Consider the following 23245-nt stretch of genomic DNA (forward strand, 5'->3'; position numbering starts at 1 on the left):
CATCTTTCCAGATAGAGCACAAGAGACCTCAAAAATAGATCAGAAAATATGGCTAGACACAACAGAAACTTGTATGTGATCAGGCTGGATGTAGGATTATGGAGACTGTAGCACTTTATGGCATATATTTAATTACTGTATGTAGCGCCTACTCAGTAGGGCACTGTGTCCTGTACCATGCATGCATTCATATTTGCAGACTTGAATAGCTAAAAATTAGAGTGAAAAGGTCCTTCCCCCAAAGTATTTTCGGCAATACTGAAAATTAGTACTTATAATTAAAAGAAGTCTTCATCAATCATATGAGTTTAAACAATTAATTTAATTTGCATTTGGGTAAAAACAATCATCCTGGTGCAAGCATACTTTCTTTTTAGATGAAGCATGGACGTGTTGGAGCAGGCACATCTTAGAAGAGGGAGTAGGTTTTTTTCTTCAATGATTTTTGAGACTCCTGAAAATGTGAGGCCCTGTGCAGGTATCTATTCTGCCTATTGGTAAACCTGGCTCTGTGTATCACAAGCAATGACAGTTCCATATACCATCTTTAGGTTTAAAAAACCAAATATATGTACTTCATCCAATGCAACAACACACAGCACTAAGACAACAAAAATAGTTAGAAGCTACAAGTATCAGTCAATCTGTACAAAACAAGCTTCATATTAAGTAAAGTCTCTTTTTCATTCCTGATGCATCAACCCTTAACGAAATCAGAGGGTTGTTGTTGTTTTAAAAAAAAGTTGAAATGCCCCTAATTATCCTTTACAGCTAGGAGAGATGTGGCTGTGGACACATGTATATATTACACATGGAGCTGTTATCAAGTGAAGAAGGATATCCATCTGTTCTAGCTTTTGTGCTCAGGGTAGTACAGTGCCTAGTTTTAAACAGCTTTGGGGGTGTTTAAAAATTGCCTTGATCTATTAAATACAGAGATAACCCCAGAAACCACAGTGCATGAAATATATACTGGAAAAAGCCAAGTCAGTAGAGAGAGATTTGTAAGTGGCCCCAACAGTCTGCTTTTGATCTTGTAATGTGCATCCTTGATGTTTCAAGACCATTTACAGTGATATCATTTCACATCAGATGTCATGTGAACCACCAGTTCAGAAGAGGTTGTAAATCATTAAACATTTGCATGCTTAGAGTGCTGTCTTTCCTTACAAGCTCAACTAGTTAAGTCAATCTGTCCTTTGAAAAGACTCACTTATACTATTAACACAATAACGTGTTTGCTTGGCACGCTACAACAGAACGTTTTATTTAGGTCATTTGAAGAACACTGGCAACTGAAGTTTTGCCAGTGACTGGACATAAGCTTCAAAGTATAGGCGGCATGTAACTCAAATACAAGTAATACTTTAATAACAATAACTTACAGATACAAACTAATGATGAACTACAATTTCACAAAGAATTGTAAACATTTTGCACAATTGTCAGTCCTGTCTTTTAGGCAAAGTGCTCTTTTGATGATAAATAAATTAACAAACACATAGCTAGGATGGACTACTTCCAGACAATACAAAATACAAAAAAGGTGTTTCTTGTAAACATATTTATGGAGAAAGCCATAAAAGTGTCTTGCAGGCCAACTATACTTACATACCTGGGCAACAAAATTGTCTTCAAAATGCTTTGGATGCTATTTAAGATTAATCTCATATTCAATGACAGAGTACAACAGACGACTCAAGGGTACCTCCTTAGTCTCATGTCCCTGAAATAAATGAGTTAGCTGTGACTTATTGGCAGTTGTGTCATTGAATGGGGTAGCAAAGGCTGGAGTCCAAGAGCAGAAGGTGAATGAGCTACAAAAATAGAAAGATTTGCTGGTCAGCCTGACTGGAAGTAGAAAAATATATTTGTGAATAAAAATCGAATTGCACTGATATGCTGGGATACCAGGAAGCAGCACCCATTTCACCAGCTGGTGCAAGAATCCCTTTCTAGAATGACAGTGCTGTCCTGATCTTTACACCCTGGCCAATGCCTGCTGTTCCCATATGAACCTTTTATACATACAACTCTGCAATTTATGAGGAAGGTATCTTATTACAGATATAGTTAATCTCCCATTGACTACACTCTACAACTAAGAAAAAATGTTCATCGTAAAATGAAGCCCTTTAAATAAACCTGCTTTGAAAGATGAAAAGTATTTAAGCCAGAGGAAGTTGCTACTGCTTTCAGTAGAATTGGGACTCCTTTCTTTTGATCCAGAATAGGTGTCTATCTTGGCATTAACCAATTTTATCTATGGAAAGCACTAAGATGGTGGGATGCATGTATTTTAAGTGCTACATAAATAATAATTAAAAACCTTTTGATTACTGCATTCCTTTTGCACTCTTAAAAAATTCCCAGTAAGAACATGAACACAAAAAACAAAGTTTAAGAAGTGGAAGTGTGTATAAATATTATAATTCATGTGGTAGTTGAGGCACAAAAGGGTATCTTGGAGAGGAAAGCTCCAGCTCTCATTATACAGAGACCCTATGCCACAATTAGAGTTCTAGCTATTGGCAAATTCAGAGCTATGGCTGAATATCTAATATAAGGGAAGGCCACGAATTATGCAAAACTACCATCTATTTTCACCCCTAGGGACCAGAGCTTGCCAAAAGTATAATGCACTTCTACACTCATTCAAGTAGTATCAATAGCCAAAATCTCTCTCTCTCTCTCTCTCTCACACACACACACACACACACACAGTGTGAGTGTGAGAGAGAATGAATATGAATATATGAATGAGGTGTGTGTGGGGGTACAATTATCAGGAATACCTCTTAATGGTCATGAGGACAGAAGCTTCACTATCAGTTATACTATAACATAAGCTGGGGGTAGGCATCTTGAGGCCCAGACACCACTGTGCCTGTGGATACATCCCGCAACACCCACGAAACTTATACCTGCAGGTTTTAAAACATTTTTAATGGGTGTCTGGGAGTACTTCAAAGTATAGTGCTGGTCTCCAGCTGTCTGCCATCTTTATTATTCAGAATGCCTCCAGTCCATGTGTGGCACAGACACACTTTTAGGAAGTAAAGATGGTGGGTGGATGGTGGCCAGAATTTGAAGTGTTCCCTGGGGTGGGGCAAGAGGAAGGAAGGGATGTATCCCATTCTATTACCTGGAAAGGGGGGAAGATTGAGGAAGGCATCAGGGCAACCTAGGCAATGCTAGGGGTGACCCAACAGCATGAGAGGAGGAAGTAAGAAGATTGAGGGTGAGGTGAGGAGTTCTACAAAGAGTAACAGGAGGAGTTAGGGAGACCTGCAGAGCAATTAGGGAGACCTGCAGAGCAATCTGATGGGAGGAGAAAGCAGGGAGTGGGAGCTCTGTGTGAGTGAGAGAGTTTGAGGGGTGAATCTGAAAGAGAAAAATAAATAAGTGGGGTGAGTGGAGAAAGTGGGGCAAGGGATGATTAAATCAGCCATTTTGTGATGGTGCCCATGACACTTTAGCAAAATTTCAAATTTGCTCACCAGATCCAAAAGGTTGGAGACCCCAGCTAAGCATATATGCATGCAAATTCACTGGTCAAGTAACATTTTGTTCCAGGAACCCTTGTGCAGCTGATGTTTATATCTAGCTAATAGGGCAGGAGCAGACAATTAATTCTGTTCTCAGAGCCCAAGTGGAAAATACGATGAATATAATTTTCATGATAGGGAATACAAGTTGATATGTGGCAATTTGTTCTAGTGTATTCTTAGTTTAGAATTAAGATTTCCATTTCTTGCATTAAGGACCCTGTGCCCAGTTCCCATGCCTCTCTGGCAATGTTGAAATGGTAGAACCACATGGGAAGAACTAGGTTGGTGTACCTGCCATCCCAAAGTAGCCTCCAATGCTGGCATTTTTTCCCCACCTGTCCTTATCCCTCCCCATATGTGTCCTCCATTACCAAAGAGGCATTGTAAACGTCCACTGGGGAGCAGCAATCTCATCACTTTGGTGATAAGTGAGCCAGTAAGAAAATAAAATAGATGTTAAAGCATTATTCTGTGGACAATTATATGCAGAGTTTTTGCTTTGCTTTCTGAGCCATTAGCAGATATTGCTATCAGTTTCAAACACTGCTCTGCAATAGAGCTTTTTAAAAACAAAACAAACCCCTGAAAAGCTAGGATTTCTCAAGAGTATAATACTGGACACAAAATAAATGTGTTGTTAGCTGCCCATGGGTTGCATGGTGCCCAACCCTGAGCTAAAGGATGCATTTCACATTTTCTTCTCAAGTCCATAAAATAGTTATAGCAAGCTACTGTACCTACCATCCATGTAACTATGTAGAGCAGTTAACATTGTCCCATCCTGGGGTACATATGCTGAATATGCCATTTCTTCTAACATTGGTGGAGAAAGCCTGGAAGGCTGGACTGTTGTGACAGGAGTAGTAGATGAGTGATTGGGGCTAACATGTTTCTTGTGACGAGCTCTGCAGTTTTGAAACCACACCTGGAAAGCGGGAAGACACAAAACATGCCAATTGCATTCCTGATCAAATATTGAAACGCATGTTACAACAACAAAATAATTAAAGCCAATGGTAGCTTCAATGTGTGTCTTTTCAATATCAATGCCAACGTTAACTTTTCACTAGCCAGGTACACTGAACTATATACATACATACACACATTGAAGTTAGTTCAACCAACCACATGGGGAGCTCTATGTGGGCTTTTGGTGTCAGTGTTCAGTCACCATGGGTCAATATGACTTGCATTGCTGTTGGTACACATAAGGTGTTCCTAAATCATGTCCCTCCAGCAATGTTAAAGTATTTGATGGAAGACATTAGCTGTGCATTTTCCTCATGGGGGGAAAAAAGATCAATGTTTTAGGAACGCTGCAAGATATTACACAAGATCTGTTTCTAGCTAAAGAATATTGATAAATAGGAAAACTGTTCTTAGATTTATGTAACTGAGGAGCTTTGCTCACAGTACTTGTGAAGTAACTGCAGTACAGTTACCTGTATCACACGCCTGCTCAAGCCTGTTCTTTCTGCCAGTTTTTGGAGTGTTTGTGCATCTGGATTGTTGTCCTGAGCAAACTGTGCTTGCATTACCTGGAAAATGCAATAAGTAGTTTTTTTATTTTTAAATGGTATTTTGACGTACTAGCAAGGACTGCATAAATATCAAGATGCAGTCAAGCTCCAACCTCCAGTAGCAGTTTCAGAGTGTGTTTTTCACATAAAAAGCTTCTAACCACAGCAAAGCAGGCTAAGCCTTTGTAATGACCAGATTAGCCAAAGTGCTAGATACATTAATGAAAAATCAAAGCAAGATTCTGCTCATTTCTCATCAAGAGTTGATTTAATGTGAAGTTATCATGAGGCAATTTGACCACATCCATTTTGCATGATAACTGTATTATATGAAAGTCTGGCAAGAAAAACTACCCTTCACTTTATCAGTGCACTTGCATGACAATAGAAGCCTCCTTTGCTATATTTATGCACGCATGAATAGTAAAGTGAAATAGAAAATGCAAGACAGCCAGTGAAAATTAAATGGCTATAATAGCTGTTGATATGCCAAGGCACATCCATACAATATATTCATCATGTGACATGATTAAAACTTGGCTCCTAGTGAGGTTACCATGCCAAAAAGGTAATGTGTGAATCCTGCTATAAAAGGATTTTCACAAAAGGTAGCTGTTGCTCTTCCCTACTTCCTTTGGCATCAACTTGAATTAGCTTCGGAATTGTTGTCTAGTATGTATTATTGTTAATTTGATCTTTAATGGCGTATCAACAATTCTGACAAGCATAAAGAAGTTAAAGTTATAATTCTTTTCAGATGAAGACAATCATACAAGATAAGAGCCATTATTTCATGCTTCTCTGAAGAACGCCTTCATGGCCATTTTGGTGATAACACAGGTTTTAAAGGTTTCCAGTTTTTAGAAGGGATTAAAGTTTTGTTGAGTAATACATCAGAAAATACTAGGTCATCCAGCTATACATTTAGCTGTAGTAAACTGAACATTTAATCGCTGGAACAGTGTATAGGCCAAATAAACCCCAGTGGCCTAATATAGTAAAGACAATAGATTAGAATCATATTACAGTCACAATCCTATGTATATATATCAGGGAGGAAGATCCATTTAACACAATGCACACATGTATGGGATTGTGGGATTGTGCTTTAACTTAGTCACACTTTGGTCCATTGAAGTAAGTGTGAAAAGTTGGTCATGACTAATGAGTCCCATGGATTTCAGTGGCACATAAGTGTGACAAACTTGGCTCCAACCAAATAAGACAGATAGGTTAAAGACTGTTAGAACAACAGCTGGCTGTCCCTATTTTTGTTTTCATTTTTTTTTTTTTTTACTGTTGGTTTAATTATTACGTTGAAATTAAGAGATAAAGATACTCATTCACTTTCTTCTGCAGAAACTATCAGCCACTTTATTGTAGACTTGACTTTGTTTTTTAAAAGGCTCTTTTATTCTTTCATTTAGAAACTCTGTATGCAGAGATATTCTTATTGCTTGGCTTAAAAGACAAACATGCAGGTATTGATTAATTCCAAACATAGGAATTAATTGCTTCTGTCAGTGGAAACGAGAAGGTGGGTAATACCCTGCATGCTCTCAAAACTTGCTCCATAGGTTGGAGGCTTGTGTGATGTTGGCTTCTACCCATTGTAAGTCACATTGGGCATTTTATCTAGAAAGGTGGAACTTATAATTCAATGTAAATAAAAACATTTAATTCTTGTGCAGCCTAATCCTATATATCAGAAGTAGGGAACCTCTTTCAGCCTGAGGACTACATTCAATTTCATAGAAGCTCTCAGGAGCCATATTCCGGTGGAAGGCAGGGCGAAGGCAAAAGGGGTGAGACCAGAAATACAAAAAACGTCCTGCATATTTTAGCTTAAAGCTCTTCCTGCCAGCAACTAAGCCTTAGGAGAGGCATTTCAACCTTTTAGAATGGGAAAAGAATTGCATGAAAGCCAGAAAACCACCAAACAATCAGTGGTTGGAAGAAAGGGTGTGTGGCCATCTGGGAACTCTAGAAGGCTAGACTGAGACCCCAGGAAGACTGATTTGGCCCATGGGGCCTAAGGTTCCCCACCCCTGCTATGTATATTTACTCAGAAGCAACTCCCACTGAGTTTAATGGTGCTTATTCCCATTCAAGTAAACAAGCTTTAAAATAGGACTAGTTCACACATTATGCTGCAACAAACCCCACATTTGTAAAGCATACATTTTTTCCAGTTCCAGTTTGCGATGTCATACAAGGGAGGAAAACACACCCGAGTAAAGCAGATAAGACCACAACATAAATGATGCAACATCTGATAGGTAAAGCACATGGTGCAGAAATAGAAATTTAAAGCATCTGGGCCGTACGGCTCCATACACTTGATTTGGGGGGGGAGGGGGCGTTAAAAGAAGCCATCATGGTTTCCCCCCCTTCTCCCACCTCTGTGATTTACATAATTATCTGTGATGCAGCAAAGGGTGCTGTGTCATCCGAACCTGGCATGGTGCGCAGCAGGAGTAGCATGGGTAAGAAGCGACCCTCAGCCCTAACGCATGACTTGTAGTAGGGGCTGTGGCATGGGTAAGAAGCCATTCCTGCCACACACCACACCAGGTTTGGACAACATGGCAACCCACGCTGCATCATGATTAATTATGCAAAATGTGGGGGCGAGAAGCCATGATGCTTCTTTTACCCCTGTGATAATCCAAACCCAGTCACTGTTTCAAGCAAACATCCCTAACTCATGTATAGAAACTTTTTTCTGATAGGAGCCAGGCCCAATTCATTACCAAGAGAAGACAGGCAGCCAGCAAATTTTTTTAAAATGTGAAGCTCACAAAATGTCTTCACCCCCCCAAAAGGTAGGATCATATGGTGTCTGACAGGAAGCTGGGCTTGCAGGAAATATTTGGCTAGTGCTTAAAAAAGTGAACACTTAAATGTGTTTCTCAAGAGCAGAGAGACCAGCAAAGCCTCACCCCTCAGGAAATAGCAGGTAAAATGGTCTATAAAACAGAAGACAGAAATAGATGGATGCTAAAATATGGTAATAAGGGTCTTCCAGTTTATCTATCACAGAATAAAACAAGAAAAGTAGTCAACCAAGCACAGGGGTGAAAGTTTTTGGAATACAAATGTGTATATATGTTGCTTTGGATTTACTTTGCAACAATGAAGTCTATTAAGAAACCTTACATCACAATTTTTGGTGCCTTTCTGAACACAGTGCCTACAACCAAGGCTATTTTCATCCCAACACCGCTAGAGCTCTTGTTTAAGTGAATTTTAACATGACACCATCTTTGCTCTAAAAAACCCCACAATTTTGATCACTTGCTGTAGCCTCTGTGATGAAATTGAGGACATTGAAAACCTTATGCTTCCTGTGAAGCTATATTCTGCACTTTTCCTGGTGTCTCTCATCATATTACATAGGACTGAAACTATTTAGTCTCCCATTGTAATTATGTGCAGTGATGTAAATGTCTGATTTAATGAATTTCATCAAATAGTCAAAGCAGATCAGCATTTACGTTTCCACTTTACAGAATTACCAGCTGCCTTCAGGGAAATAGAAATGCTTGAACAGTAACTGTTTCATATGAAACAGCTAAAGCTCGCAAAAGTATTCCAGGAACATGCTGTGTCTTGATACCAAGAGAACAAGCCTGCAGTGGAGAGAATGGTTTCTTCATATCTGCGAGCTTTAACACAATTTTGAAGTTATGCACAGCATAAAATCATTAGGCTCCCCCCATTGGCATCCCCAACTCCACACAGCTGTCTTTGATTACAGCATTCTACTGTGCTAGGGCTCTACCTGCAGCTGATCTGCTGTGAAACTGGTCCGAGCTCTTTTTGCTGGCTTTGGATGATTAACATCTTGTTCTGTTAATAACGCACCTTCTACACTAATACCATTCCCTGAAATCAAAAAGAAGAAGACAAAGTCGAAGTACTGCTAGCACTAATATTCATTACATTCTACTAGAATCAACTTCTACTATTCAGAATATACTTAAATACAGAAATATCAGCTCTTCATTATTTTGGAACTTGTAATATTAATCTGGAGTCTGAGTACTCGTACCTCAAGTCCTTGAGGAGATGGGCAACATTTGATCTTTCATACAGGGGCATTGCTAGGCACTTAAAAGATCTGGGGACCAGGCCCATAGGACACAAAGCTGCATAAATGTGCTTATGCTAATTTATATCTAAATATGCAAATTCAGAAATTAATAGCATTCATTTAAATTTCACAGAAGGCATAGCCAGCCAACCAATTTCCCATTAAAATCACCTCAAATAGATAAATGTGTATGTGCACTACAGCATATGGTATGGGGAGAGTCAACCCTTCCCCTTTGAAATCATCCCCTGCATGGCAATTACAGGCTTCTCCACAGTAATGGAAAATCCCTGTTTTACAGGGCTTTCTGCTCCCGTATTCTTTGCGGGATTACGATCAGCTCCATTACACGGGCCGACACAGGCGACCACGTGGTTTGAACTAAAACTATTCATTTTGACACTTCTCCTATGTTTTCTTTTAGACGGCACCATCTAGTGGCAGAAATGTAGCACTACGATGGCATTACATGCTACTGATTCTGCACATTTTTTAAAACGTCCTGATTTAGTCTGTTACTATTTTTCTTCACAGTGGAATAAACCTGAAAAAACACAGGAGGGGCCCTGGATGTTGACGATGTTGTGCAATGGACTCGCAAACTTCCATGAGCAGCCAATCATGAGCACGCAATACATTGCTGGTCTAGAGAAGCCCTAAGCTGAGAAAAAACCCTTCCTTTGGCACTAATAAACACTCAGGACTGATAATTGATCTGGGCCTCTGGGAAATAGAATCAGGGCTGGAGCCAGGCCTAGCGATGTCCCTACTTTCATAACCTAAGCAGTGTTCCAGATCAATACTGTGATTGGAAGCACACCCCTTCATCTTAATGAGTGAAAGGCCATGAGCTATCAGATAAGGATATGGTATGTGGAGGACTGAAAACCATCTATTTTGCAATTGAGATAAATAAGTCTAAATGCTACATTCATATGAATCTAGCTCCAATACACATGGCTCTTATCAAGAGCTGAATTCAGACAACCAAGTCTACTCTATCCAATGAGAAATACTGACTTTATTACTACTTTGTGAATCAAGTGGAACTCAGTTGTCCTTCTCAAGGAAACTTGTGATGGACTTTGGTTACCATGCTCTGAAAAAATGGCAGAAATCTAAGTTACCAAAACAATAGTGCTAGTGGTATCTTTTTTTTCCCTTTTTTTTTTTTTTTTACAGTGAGTCCTTTAATAAAACCTTGTTGCACTCACTAGAATCCAACCACTGAGATATTGAATACAAACAAAATTGTGTTATGGTGTACTTACACAGGAAACTGGTAATTACCATCTTGCATGGTGAGGAGAATTTTATCATGCCCATATTAATAACTGAAATAGAAGCAAGTTAAAATCCTCCTCGGGAAACTGAAAACTACAGATGGCCAACCTCTCACGAAGTTGCATATGCACTAAATATTTGTACATTAACTACAGAGCAACTTATCAAAAACTGGATTCCAAAACCTACCCAAGATTTATTTGCCTCAGCATTGGGGGGCAGGTATATTATGAACCTAACAAAATGGAGAGTTACCATTTTCAACTTCTCTTTTCAGATTATCCAACATACAGTCGTAATGTACCCTACAGAGGACTTTCTCTTCCACCAAGGCAAACTCTTCCCCTGTGGAAAGCTGTCTTTTGCAGGAGAAGCAGGCAAAGCATGCCAAGTGATACACATTTCCCTTAGCTCTTCGGACCCAGTCAGTGGAATGGATGTGCCTGCCACAACGAGAACAACGGGTTCCATACCGTCTAGAAAAAAGAGAGGGTAGAACTAGTCAGAAGCCACTTATAGTTCAACTGCCCCTCAAGTTAGATTTTATGAATTTTTTTCTAAGGGATAGGTTTACCTGAAGCTCACAGTACATGCTATTGGTCTTATTGAAAGCTGGGATCTGCATTTCTTGATTTCTATCGAATTTCTCTAGCAAATTGAAGGATTTACTTTTGTACTTTTGACATGCTACTCCCATATGCCTTCCAAGGCTTCTTGGGAGAACCGTAAAAGTGGTCACGGAAGGACAGGCTGGGTGCTTTGAGGTGAATCAGCCCAGGAGCCCTGTCATGTCATGTACATGATGTTGCACTGCATTGTCTTTTAATGTAATTCAAAACACTAAAAAAATGTGAATGTTATACCTGCTATGCAGGAAGATATATGTGCATATACGTGTGCATGTATCTTTACCTTCCCATTCCATAACAGAGGGAGTAATCCTCTGTCCCTTAGACAGCATCTGGGGAACATAGGATTGTTTGTTTTCTGGAAACTGCACTTCCTGCCCCCTCCCCCTTGTAGCCAGAGAACGGCACCAGCTACCTCTCTACACACAATAAACAGAGTGCAGAGATGAGGGAAAGAGGGTGTTCCTGGTGGTGGGGAGAGGAGGAGACAGAGGTGGCTGGCTTACACTTTTTCCTATCACCACCCCAGGCGCCTTCTCTCCCTCTCCCCAAAGCCTCTGCTAGATGGGCAATATCACTCATCCAGCATAAATGCAGCATGGGAGGCATGAGTTCAAAGGCTTACATGTACCTAGAGCGCAGCCCATAGGATTGTGCCCTTATTTGTTAAAAGGACTACTGATTAAAAGCCAAGAGAAATACCACACTGCATACATGTATTGCTAGTTTGTATCCAGCAGGTGTTCATTTTTATTGTTTTTAGAAATTAGAAAAGCAGTTATACACAAAGAACTGTATAATTAAAAGCCAAACAAAAGCAGTACCAGAGATAAGAACAGACAACTAACTGCAAGAGAAATACATCATAACTCAAACATCAATAGTCAAAAGAGCTACCCAACTGCAGGGAATGTTCTGTCAACAGTCAAGTTTTAAACAAAAAGGATGTAATGCTGTTGTAATGTTGTATAGCTTCCCAGGGAAGCTATATGCTATATGGGCCAAACTATATGGTACTTTAAGGATGCACCTACATCTTTTTTCTTTTCTTTTTTGAAACAAAGGGTATATCCTTGCCAAATTAGTTGCAGTCCAGTCCCAATGGAATCAATGTGCACCATTATTCATGACTAACTTAATTCCTATTGAAATCAATGGGACTTAGGTGCAACTAACTTTAGGGTCAAACTATTTCTTTTAATACATTATGCATGGTTATGGCAGCGTGGTGAGGGGGTGTCTTTCTCAAAAGTAAGCATAGAGGACCTGATCCAGACAGGGACCCTAATGTATGAATATGGGGTCTTTAAGCTTTTGCTCCCTGCTGTTGCCTGAAACCAAGTTGGGGGGCCCTTGCCTGCAATTCTTATAGGAAAAATCCCTTATTCACATCAACGGGAGCTTTTAAAAAAATGCAAATCTAGATTGCGACCACAGCAGGGGGGAAAGAATTTTAAAAGCCCTACCCATGCTAGGGTGTGATCTGGACTGGGTTCCCTACATCACTTTTGAGTAACAAAAAAATACCCATAGCTGCATGATATGTATTAAAAGTAACTTTTAGTTCGACCTTCAGTCTAGATGCAACTCAAAGGACTCAGGCCATTTAGGGCATTAAAAAGGTAATAGCCAGCAATATTTGGTGTGATATGCTGCCTGTAGCCTCCTCTAGCTGAAGGCAGACAGCAGAATTCTGCACCTGCTGCAACTTCTGAACAGTCTTCAAGGGCAGCCCCACATAGAATGCATTGTAGTAATCCAAATGAATGTTACTGAAGCATGGGTAACAATGGCAAGGTATGAATCTGAGAGGATGCGTTTTATTATATACACAGAATATTCTTCTGATGTTTGACACAATTCCCTCAATTGTTAGCAGACAAGTATGCTGAGATAGAAGGGTTAGATGCAGCAGTTCCTAAGGATGCCAAAACCAACGCAAGTGAAAATCCAATGCATTCCTCAGGGTTTTGAAGACATCCAATAGAGCCTGAAATCTTAGGCTTCACTAATAACTGTATTTAATCTCCAGTTATTACTGCTAAGAATGGTTTCTGAGTTCTTTATTTTCAACAGACTCATTAGGCTTTATTTGGGATAAAATGCTGAAAATAAGTTTGAGTTCAATACCAAAAGCACTTTAGAAAACAAGAAGTTTCAATATATGCTTTCAAACAGCAGTACACTATCACAGAGAGGGGAACCTGTGGCCTTCCAAATGTTGGACTATACATCCCAGAAGCTCTGAAAATTGCCCATGCTGGCTGGAACTGCTGGGAGTTGGAAACCAATGACATTTGGAGGGCCACAGGTTCCTCGTTCCTGCTCTTGCAGAAAAATACTTCCATGTTCTTGGTAGGTGGGGATAGACTGAAGAGAATGCAGGCATAGTATACTCCCCATTGTGTCGGCAGTAAAACAGAAATACTTCAGTACTGGAAAAAGCTATTGCTGTTTGTGAGGGTGAATGGAAACAGGAAGTTGACAGGCAGACTTAAGGGCATTTTATGAAGTTCTGAAGATTGGGATTAGTTGTTAACCATCCATATAAACCAACAGCAGTAAAATAATATTGATCAAACCCAGTGATCCAGTGATGTTAAGCACTTAGTTAGCTTCTGTTGATTTCAGTGGGAGAGTTAGACTGCAATCCTATACTCAATTACTTAGGATTTAAGTTCCATTGAACTCAGTGGGACTTACCTCTGAGTAGACATGAATGGGATCATGCTAAGCACCCAAGCATCTTCCATTGCTACCAATGTGACTGGATTTTTTTAGCATGATCCAGCCAGTGATCACATGGTGATATACAGACTTTTGAGTTATGTAAACCTCAAACCAAGGAGCAGGAGAATGAGAAAAAAAATCAAAAGTAGCACGGCAACAAAAGGCGCTACTACTGCTACATCCAGCTACTCAGAGTGGTCTGACAACAGCTGCCAAATAGAACTCAAGTTTCCATTCTTTCATTTACTGCAGTTCTTATAATTCACATGTCGTGACAAATCAGAATTTTGGCTTTCTAGTTCCACACACATTAAAAGTTACCATGTACAACAGGGGAGGTTAAAAGTGAACACATTCAAAACCAGGCATTTCCTATCCTAAACAGTTGAAACTCTAGTAAGCAACTGAAAACGTAACTCAAAATTCAGTGTTTGCTTACCATTTACGAGGAAGTTACAGAACACAGTATCACTTTCCACAGCAAAAAATGTCACAGGTCTATATTTATAATTTCAAAATACTAAAATATAGTGGAACTGTATAGTATACCTGAAATAGTCTAGTTTGCAGAAAATGTCTTTGTCTTTGATGTAGCAGCTGGTGTGCCTCCCTAAAGAGGTCCTGCAAACACTGCAAGAGAGACAGCGTACATGCCAGCACAAATCATTTACCTTTGAAGGAAGAAAGAAAAATTACAATTCGTACCAATGACTTCAATACTTTTATAAAGAGAGCTTTACGAAAATAAAATTTGTTGCTAAACATAGAGCTCTAGGATGCCACACATTTCAAAAGGAACCACAAACAGAATTTGCCATACTAATAATAATTTACACACAAGGGTGGAGTGGGGGCAGGGGGGAAAGAGTTCATCGGTAGGCTCTCTGGTAAAAGTCCCACTGAAATGAATGAATTGTGCAGGAGCGTCACTGGATGCACTGTTCAAAGAAAAATATTCTTGTGGAAGTGCAGAAGCAGTTTCTCTCCCCAGAGGAACTGATTACATGTTTATGGTGACAGAGCAGAACAGCACAAAATAATTGTAAGGCTTTCTCTCTGCTCTCCACAATGATGCATCTATACAAGGTGTCAGATGGCCATGATATGGAACATCACAAGACATTTGTCTGAACAAATACTTAGGAATAAGTACTTTTGAGAGGTACTTATTCTCCCGCAAAGAAATCACAAACGAAACTCAAATCAGGATGGAATGACAAGGATACAGATGATATGTAGGTGCACCCATTTCTTTGAGCTATTTTCATTGATGGGTCATATAAATGAGCTGGTGTAGACATGTTCCAAGCCAAAAGCTAATTAAGAGCTTGGACACAGGTTTATATGCAAGTTGCTCTAGTCTTTAGAACAAGTGTTTAGGCAAGCTTTAACAGATAATTAAGAGAACAGCCAACATGACATGTTGGACTATGGAACTGCACAGTCCAACAGAAAGTTATAGTTTGACATCATGTCAACCTCAACTGCACCAAGGGTGAGCTTACACCACGGAGCTTACAATTCACTGCATGAGAGAATGAAGCAATCATGGCAGCTGCTTGGTTCTCTGAAGCTTACCATGAATCATTCATAGCTTAGCTTGCCTTGCTGCATTAGCTGATGAGCCAATGAATGATCCGCACCTTCAAACCAGTTAACAATTGTTCAGTTGTTATGGTTTTTCACTTAGAAAACTATATGCTAGCACAGGCTTCCCCAACCTAGCACAGTCTACATGTATTGGACTATAAGTCCCAGCATCCTCAGCCAGCCTCTTTTCCTTGAGTGCCAGGGCGAAGTCAGATGCTGTTAGTTGTAAATAGTCTATTAGTAAATACTTCATTTTAACAAGCAATAAAGTGTTCAGTTTATTTTCTTTCAAGCTACAATATCGTCTTCTTAGAGCTCTAATTTTGAACTGCCTTTAATCACAGTTCAGAATACTACTGACACAACAGCCACATAACTGACATGTTCATTTTAGAAGGCCCTGATACAATAAACACAAAGTATATTTAAATATTGCCTAAGCCTCAGTATGGTATAAACAATGTTCCAACACTTTACGAAATCCACTTGCCCATTGTCCAGTTACAGAAAATACCGCTGGCAAACATACTTCCATGCTGGTAAAATTTACCAGTAAGTTACAATACTGCAATCCTATACCCACTTACCTAGGAGTAAGCTCCATTGAACTCAACAGGGCTTACTTCTAAGTAGACATGTATAGGTTGGCACTGTAAAGCTTTCTTCAATAATGGGAATGGCAAAAAGAACATTCCACATTGCTTTCCTGAGTTGGAGCCAAAGCCATATAACAAACATCAAACCTCACCCCCCCCCCCCAAATACAAAGAGAAAAAAATCTTTTGAACTTCATCTGTAGTGCTAGGAGCAGCAGTACAGATGGCTATACAATATAATGAGGACGAATGAAGTTAATAGTATTAATATGTAATTCTTTACTAGCTTGTACCAACAATCTACCTATACTACTTGCTGATTACACATTTAGCAGAATCCTGCAAGGTCTTATCAGAGTTGAAAGTAAGACTTGCAAAGCCTTAATGTTTAGTACTGTAAAATTCTCCTTGAGTCAAGAAATAGTCATCTATATTCTGTAAATGTCAGACTGAAATATTGCCCAAATGTCTCATGTGCATAAGGTGGTAAATCAAGAAGCTATAAAAAAAAATCATATCATGCCTGCCTCTGAAGTTCACTGTACATCAGCTACTAGGAAGTCACAGAATTTCTGACACAAAGAAACAGACATATTAATACATTTTTTCATGAAAAAGATTAATACAGAAACCAGCAATTAAATCTATATTTCCCCTCCCATATAATATCCCATTACAATATAAAATGAGCATAAATATAAAATGTAATATCACCTCACCTTCACCTATTGGCATCTGAAATGGGGGTGGCGGGGAGGGTTATCCAGTTTATCTTTTTCAGAGGTGGTGGCTATGATTAATGGGTAGCTTATTCAGATAGTTTATTCTTTTTGCAAAATTGCATGGTTACGAACAAGTTACTTTGGTTTCTCTAGCAAGCTTGTAACAGAAGACTTTTATATTGAATACACTTAATACCGAATGTGTAGTTGATATTGGACTGACAACCATTTTAAGATAGAGATAAAAAGGAGATAAAATGTAACTAAAATATCTATTTAATTTCATGGGTCAAAAGGCAGCATAAAAATACAAAACATGAAAATAACTATACGTCCCCAGATTTGTTGACATCTAACTTGTCACTTCAGATTGTTCACACCAACTCTAGAATTTTAAAAAAGTAAAGCAAATTAACTCTGGGAAAACATTTTAACACACTTAAAGTAAAAAAAAAAAAAAAACTAGGATAACTATTTTCCTAGTTTTGGCGTGGCTCAAATTTTGAGCTTCTTATAGGAATCTATTGCCAAACTCAAAAGCCTGATGACTGTGAAATCCAAATTATTGGGCTTTTTAAAACAAAACCAGGTTTCAGTTTAGATTAGTCGCTACTAACCCATGACACAACACACACATGGCATTCATAAACTACACAGAGAACTTCACTTGGACATAGGAGGGTTTTAAACTAGACGAAACTGCCAACGCACAATTCTGAGTTAAAGAATCTATCAAGACGGTGGCTCTGTTTTGTACCAAATATGTGATTTAAACAAATAACCCTAGCTATATTGTATTCCTATGCCCTCTTAAAGGCTAAAGATTAAAGGAAACAATTTTGCTTGCATATTAAGGATGTGCTGTCTTAACATCCCTGTATTAGTAGTAATTTTAACGTTTAGCCACCTCCCAGTCAAATATATAAGTAATGTGAAAAGTTATTTCGGGGAGCGGGGGAGAAGAATCTTCAAATTTTCATAGCGTTGGATCAAGACTAAATTGAACTTGGATCTGACTGATTTTGGTGGGGCCAGTCAGTGACGACTTGGTTCCCATTAAAATCAGCGGGGCTTAAGCTCAACTCACACAGCCGAGATCCAACCCATAGGACTTTCCAATAGTAGTACTCTTAGCACCACATTTCATTCCTTTGCTTTACTCAGGGATCTTTTAGAAACGACTCCCTTAACAGGTACTTCTTAAAGACTGTGTTGTGCCCTGTGTGTTAACTTTTCACTGACCATGTCTTACTTCCACTAAGAAGTACAACATCCTGTTTTAGGACCTCCTCTGTCTGAAAGCACAGTGCCTATATTCTGCAACAGGACGAGATGATCCCCTTGCTCTCCTCCTCCTTGCGGAAGGACAAGTGGAAGAACATCTTGGAGTGGATTCCTCCTCCTCTAATTTGAAATACCGCTCCGTTCAATCGAAGCCGAGGTCCTCCACCAGCTCGCACGATGTTCGGCTGGGGGCTCCCTCCCCACGGAGACCATTCCAAGGCCCCGCGCCTGCCCACTGAAGGCTTCGCGCCCTCGGGGCCGGGAAAGAGCCTGCGCGACCACCTCCGCCTTCCGCTCACCTTGAGTAGGTATTTGTCGATTATTTCCAGGCCGCAACTGTTGCAGACGCATTTGCTGGGCGCGCAGCCGCCGGAGCCCGAGGCCAGCGAGCGGGGCGAAGACGACGGCGACAGAGGGGCAGACGAAGAGCACGAATCCTCGTCTCCAGCCGCCTCCGGGCTCACCTGCCACACCGGCACAGACACACAAACCCTGTTAGCTATTCAGGGTCCCTTTATTTATTTATGAGAAAAGCTCTAATAGGGCACATTTCCACCTCAACTTGCAGAATTTTCCCCCCACGTAGAGTTCCTCAGAGCACCTTTGTCGGGGTCGCTGCTTTTCCCTCCCAAGGCGTTGGGGAGGCTGCCCTGCGAAAGCGCCAAGCTAGAGAGCTGCCATGGCGACCCCTTCCCTCCCTCCAAACCACCTCAGTAGCCATCTTTCCCGAGGGTCTGTCTCCCCTATTATTTACACACAAGATAACATGCACGACAGAGCATGTTTCACATTTTATTTCAAAGGACATATATTTCACGGAGGACTCGCTCGGCTCGGCTCTCCTCGGTAATGGAACGTTATTTCTCTGGAGGGCTGCCCCTGGTTCGCCTCACAAACATCGCGCGGGCGTGGGAAGGCTGTCGCTCGGCTTCCAGGCCACCCAATGAGCGTCCTGGCGGGGCTGGGCGGCGGCAATTCCAACCTGCGAGCCGGTCGCGCTGTTCCCCGCTTGCGCCACGTTGCCGCCTTCCCTGAGGCGGCCTCCAGTTACTCCAGTCAGCCTGTGACGCCAGTGCCCGTCCCTCCACAGCGAGCGTTGCCTCGTCACCTCATAAACCACAGCCACCCCCTCCTGCGTTCACCGCCCTCGTTTACCTGAGGAAGCCATCTTCCGAAACACGCTCCTCCGGACATTCCCGCCATCCCTATCAGGGCGCAGCAGGGTCTCTCCTACTCACCAGCCCCGTCTCTCCGGCGCTTTTCCGCCTCCTTCCCGCCACTGCAGCTGCCGCAGCGGCGGCGGCCGCTACTCGCCCACACTCCTCAGCCATGAGCCTCGGGCACTGCAAAGAGAGACCAGAGGGCTGAGCGCGACGAAGACCCTGGAGAAACTGAGGCCGGGACTTCCCTGAGCTGAGGGGAGAGAGGAAGGGGGGTTGCCGACCTTCTTCTCTTCTCCAGCCAAAAAACCAAACGAGGGCAATTAGGGGGTGAAGCCGACCACGAAGGAAAGCGCTTGAATGGGGCCCTCGAGCGCTAATTGCGGTACCAGCCCAAGAAGCCCGCCCGGCGCTCGTGCCGGGCGCGATTTGAATGAAAATGCCTCAGCTTGCGCGGCGCTCGAGCTACTCGCCGCAATTAGAGCTCGCCAACCACTTCCAGTTCGGGGCCTCTGAGGTGTAAATTGCCACTTAAACTCTCGAGCCGAAGTCAACAGGCCGAGGTGGTGTTTTAAATAATCGAGGATTATTATTTTTTAAAAAAAGAAGACAAAGATGAAGTAGTAGAGGGGGGAAGAACATCACATGTAAAGGACGACAGGAAGAAGAATTGAAGCCGGCCAGCTGAATTTAATTGGGGAGTCGTTAAAAACAAACAATCGCCCGTTGGGTCGACTGGAGGGAGGAGGGCTTAAGGGTGCTTGACACGGCGAAGAGGTTGCGGGGTTGAGGCCGAGTGAGGGGAAAAGCGCTCGTCCCAACTCTTTCAGCGCACTCCCTTTTCTATCGGCAGCTACTTGAATGCACAACAGTCAGTTACGTCAGATCGACCCCATGTTCAAAGACTCCCTAAATAGTTGAGGTAGAGAGCAGCTGCCTCAAGATCACTTAATACGGGATAATTACCTCTTAACACCAAAACCAGGGCGGTTAAAGAAAGAGAGAGATTTCAAGGCGGGCGGGCACAGGTGGCCTTTCGGGGGTTTAATCCACTTTAGGGATTGCCAGTATGCAGTATGGGAGAGATCGCTGTAGCGATTTAATCCAGAATATAAATGGATATCCCTGGAGTAATCCCATCGAAGCAACAGAACTAGTTTCCAGGATTCTGGCCCGGCGTGGTAATTTCATTAAGACTGCAGCCAATCCACTCACTCCAAGGTAACCCACCAAAATCTTTTGGCTCGACTGAGCTGTTGGCAATCAACGTTCACAGGTCTGTTCAGAAGCAAAAATTCAATCGAAGTCGTTTCCGAATGTCAATAGATACAACGCCCGAGACTTCGTTTCCTACTAGCCGAGTTGGGTCCCCAGGCAGCAGGAATAGTACCATTGAAAGGGCTGGAAAAGGGACACGATCCCGGAATCACTTAAGGACCTTTTCTGTTTGACAAGTCAATTGATTCGACTAGCCTCAGGGTTAACGAATTGACTCGAGCCTTTTAAAAACTTATTCCCCTCTCTTTCACAAAAAGGACAGGGAAAACAGTTTAACACAGTCCAATGAAAAAGGGCTGCAGTATTTATTAATTTAGTAAAAAAAAAGATTAATGGTTTTCAAGCTTGTTTGCTTCCTTCCTTTAAGGCTGTAACAATCACTTACCCCGGAATAGTCCCATCGAAGCCAACAGTTAGTTTTGAGAATTCTGACCCTGGCTTGTTGACCTCCATGGTTATGTACTTAAAAAGCCAATGCAGGTAACGCGGCCAGAATGTATTGCCTTAAACAGTTCGAAGCAAAACTAGAAAAAAATAATCCTCAAGCCGGTGATGGCTTAAAGTGGAGGGACTACTCCAGAGTAAGAGGTTGAAGCGCCGCCAGTTTTCCACGCCCCAAATATTCCCCCCTTTCCCCCCCTTGGAGACATTCCTTACTAAGGCAACAATTTCGTTTTGTCTGGAAAGTCAGGTTTTTGTTTAAAGTAGTACCGTCAAAACCGTGGTTTCTCCCCCCGCTTGGTACTTGTAAATCCTTGCCAGCCGGGGTGTAGCGTTTGCAGACGTTAGGTGAAACCGTGCCAATTTGCCTTCAAATTAGGACTGGAGTGAGAAGTAGCTGCCACTGCGCGCGAACACAACACGCATAACAAAGGAAGCGAGGGGGGGCGGGGAATTACTTAAAAATAATTCCTGGTGATTTCTAAGCTGCGATCAACAAGCCGCTTAACGCGAAATAGTCCCATTGAAAGAAATGGAACTACTCCGGAGCAAACGGAATAGTAGCTGTTACATTCGAATCCACTCCCAGGTCAAGTTTACGCAGATGGCTAGGAAGGCGATCCGCTTAAAAAAAGGACCTCCTCTTCGGGTGGCCGGTAGAGAAGGAGGAGCTCACCTTCTCGGTCGCGATACGAAGCTCAGGCACGTCCTTGTCCAGTTTGCACACAAACATCTGGCCACTCTTCCAATACATGGCACTGGGCTAGGAGCGCTTCTCACATACCAACTCGGCGCAACTCCCGCACGGAAAAAGCAACTTCGGCGAGTTTTTGAAAGTAAACTGAGAGGAAGAGCGAGAAAACGAGCACCCCGGCCCTTCCCGTCGTCCGCCTGTCTTCCGTCCTGCCTTGAAGGCCTCTCTGGTCTTCGCTACTTCCCCCGCAAGCCTCTTCCTGAGCTCCCTTCCCTACTGATGTCAGACCCTTGAGGAAAAAAAAGTTTTGTGTTCAAGTGGGTGGAACCTCCCAAAAAAGAGAGCGAGCCTCTTGGCTGGCTGCTGCAGCCTCGCCGCCTGGTGTAAAACCCGCCTTCTGTACATGTTCAGATCTTTATCGCTACAAGCAAACTCACTCCAGGGAACGGGTTTTTTTAAAAGAAAAAGCCGAGAGTATGTTAACTTTGGATTAGCCTCTTCAGCGGTCGCCCGTCCCCCCCCCCTTTCCCTCCCTCCCTCCCTCCCTCCCTCCCTCCGGTTTTCTCTCCTCCTCCTCTTCCTCCTCCTCCGGTACCAAACCTTTAGCTTTCCATCGGCGGGAGACCCGACCGAAAGCTAAGGCGGATGGAATACGCAGGGACGAGGCTTCCACTGTCCTTCTTTCCTTTCCCACATCGTGAGACCGATTACACGCGACAAGCCCGGATAAAACAGCGCTCGCGCGTCCCTCAGCTGGCTCTCTCCGCCTTGCTGTTATAAAAGCCCTCATTAATGGAAAAAGATAGAACATCTGGGCAGCCCCAAAGCCCGGTTTGGGAAATCACGCCTAAGGGAATCAAACGCGGGGCTAATTAACTCGCAATCTCTTTGAGGGGTGGGGGAGGAGGGAAGGACAAACACGGAATGGGAACTGGCTGTCCGCCGCGCGCTAGATGGCTTCCTCGGACACCTCTTGTTCTTGGTTCCCAAATTCGTGTTCCCACCCACAGTTAGCTGTGTGTTTGTGCTCATTTTCTGGCAGGCCAAAGCAGATGCCTCAAGGGCCGCGATACCCTAAAGAACATTAGACCAGCGCCAGCCGCCTCTATCGAACAGGTGCGGGAAATCCGGCGATTCCGTTGCTTCTAGGAAAGCGCCGAAGACAATTTGATCCATGTGTCGTTCATTAAACTTTCCCACCTTATCCATTTGTCTGTCCCTCCCTCATTGCTCTCACTCTTTTCTTTTAAGGTGCAAGAAAACGGCCAGTGATGTGGGCGTCGAAGGCTAAGCGGGGTTCTCTGTCCCTAGGGTGAGTTATTTTCATCGTTATTTATTAATTACGTTTTCCGGAGACTAAGAGAGGGATTCGAGTTCTCCAGCAGGAGTGTCTAAACCTTTTCCTGGATTATAGTTCGGCCCGGTGAGATGATAAATAACGCGAACATTTTGTGTTAAGTCTGATATTCTTGTGATCCTCTCAGACCTGTCCTAACCACGTTTAGTCAGGAATAAGTCCTATTGTGTTTGGGCGGGCTTACTTCTAGGCAAGTGTGCACAGAATGGCTGGTGGCATGCAGCTGGATTAGGATAGGTCCCATGTTAACTCCAAAAGTAGTCTCCCTGAGTTCAGTGGGACCGACTCTCCAATCCATTGGTGTTTAAGATTT

The 23245-nt window shown here is 42.2% G+C and overlaps 1 protein-coding gene across 3 annotated transcripts; it reads right to left on the bottom strand.

Moving 5' to 3' along the window:
- Positions 1-304: 304 nt before the first annotated feature.
- Positions 305-21976, bottom strand: LHX8 (LIM homeobox 8). 3 transcript variants are annotated; one of them, XM_084848234.1, is made up of 9 exons: positions 21558-21976; positions 19241-19345; positions 18302-18466; positions 14360-14481; positions 10707-10927; positions 8856-8959; positions 4994-5089; positions 4293-4476; positions 305-1817 (listed from the first exon to the last, which is right to left on the bottom strand). In XM_084848234.1, exons 1-9 carry the CDS (start codon positions 21633-21635, stop codon positions 1741-1743), a joined length of 1152 nt encoding a protein of 383 aa, XP_084704360.1. In that variant the 5' UTR covers positions 21636-21976; the 3' UTR covers positions 305-1740. The 3 variants fall into 3 exon arrangements, with proteins under 3 accessions (XP_084704360.1, XP_084704361.1, XP_084704362.1); XM_084848235.1 differs by lacking the exon at positions 21558-21976 and adding an exon at positions 19447-19638 and having other exon boundaries at positions 1242-1817; XM_084848236.1 differs by lacking the exon at positions 21558-21976 and having other exon boundaries at positions 1242-1817; positions 19158-19277.
- Positions 21977-23245: the final 1269 nt, after the last annotated feature.

The sequence above is a fragment of the Heloderma suspectum genome, chromosome 4 (genome assembly GCF_057233095.1).
Source record: "Heloderma suspectum isolate Gila_16-S chromosome 4, 16-S_ref, whole genome shotgun sequence".
In the NCBI taxonomy this organism is placed as follows: Eukaryota; Metazoa; Chordata; class Lepidosauria; order Squamata; family Helodermatidae; genus Heloderma; species Heloderma suspectum.

Bases quoted from the DNA above. Each gene is read 5' to 3' on its own strand.
- LHX8 (XM_084848234.1), bottom strand. From the start codon at position 21,635: ATGTATTGGAAGAGTGGCCAGATGTTTGTGTGCAAACTGGACAAGGAC. The intron at 14,482-18,301 runs GTGAGCGGAAGG...CTTCCTTCAAAG, and splicing joins TCGACAAATACCTACTCAAG to GTAAATGATTTGTGCTGGCA. The intron at 8,960-10,706 runs GTAACTCTCCAT...TTTTGATTTCAG, and splicing joins GAAAAGAGAAGTTGAAAATG to GGAATGGTATTAGTGTAGAA.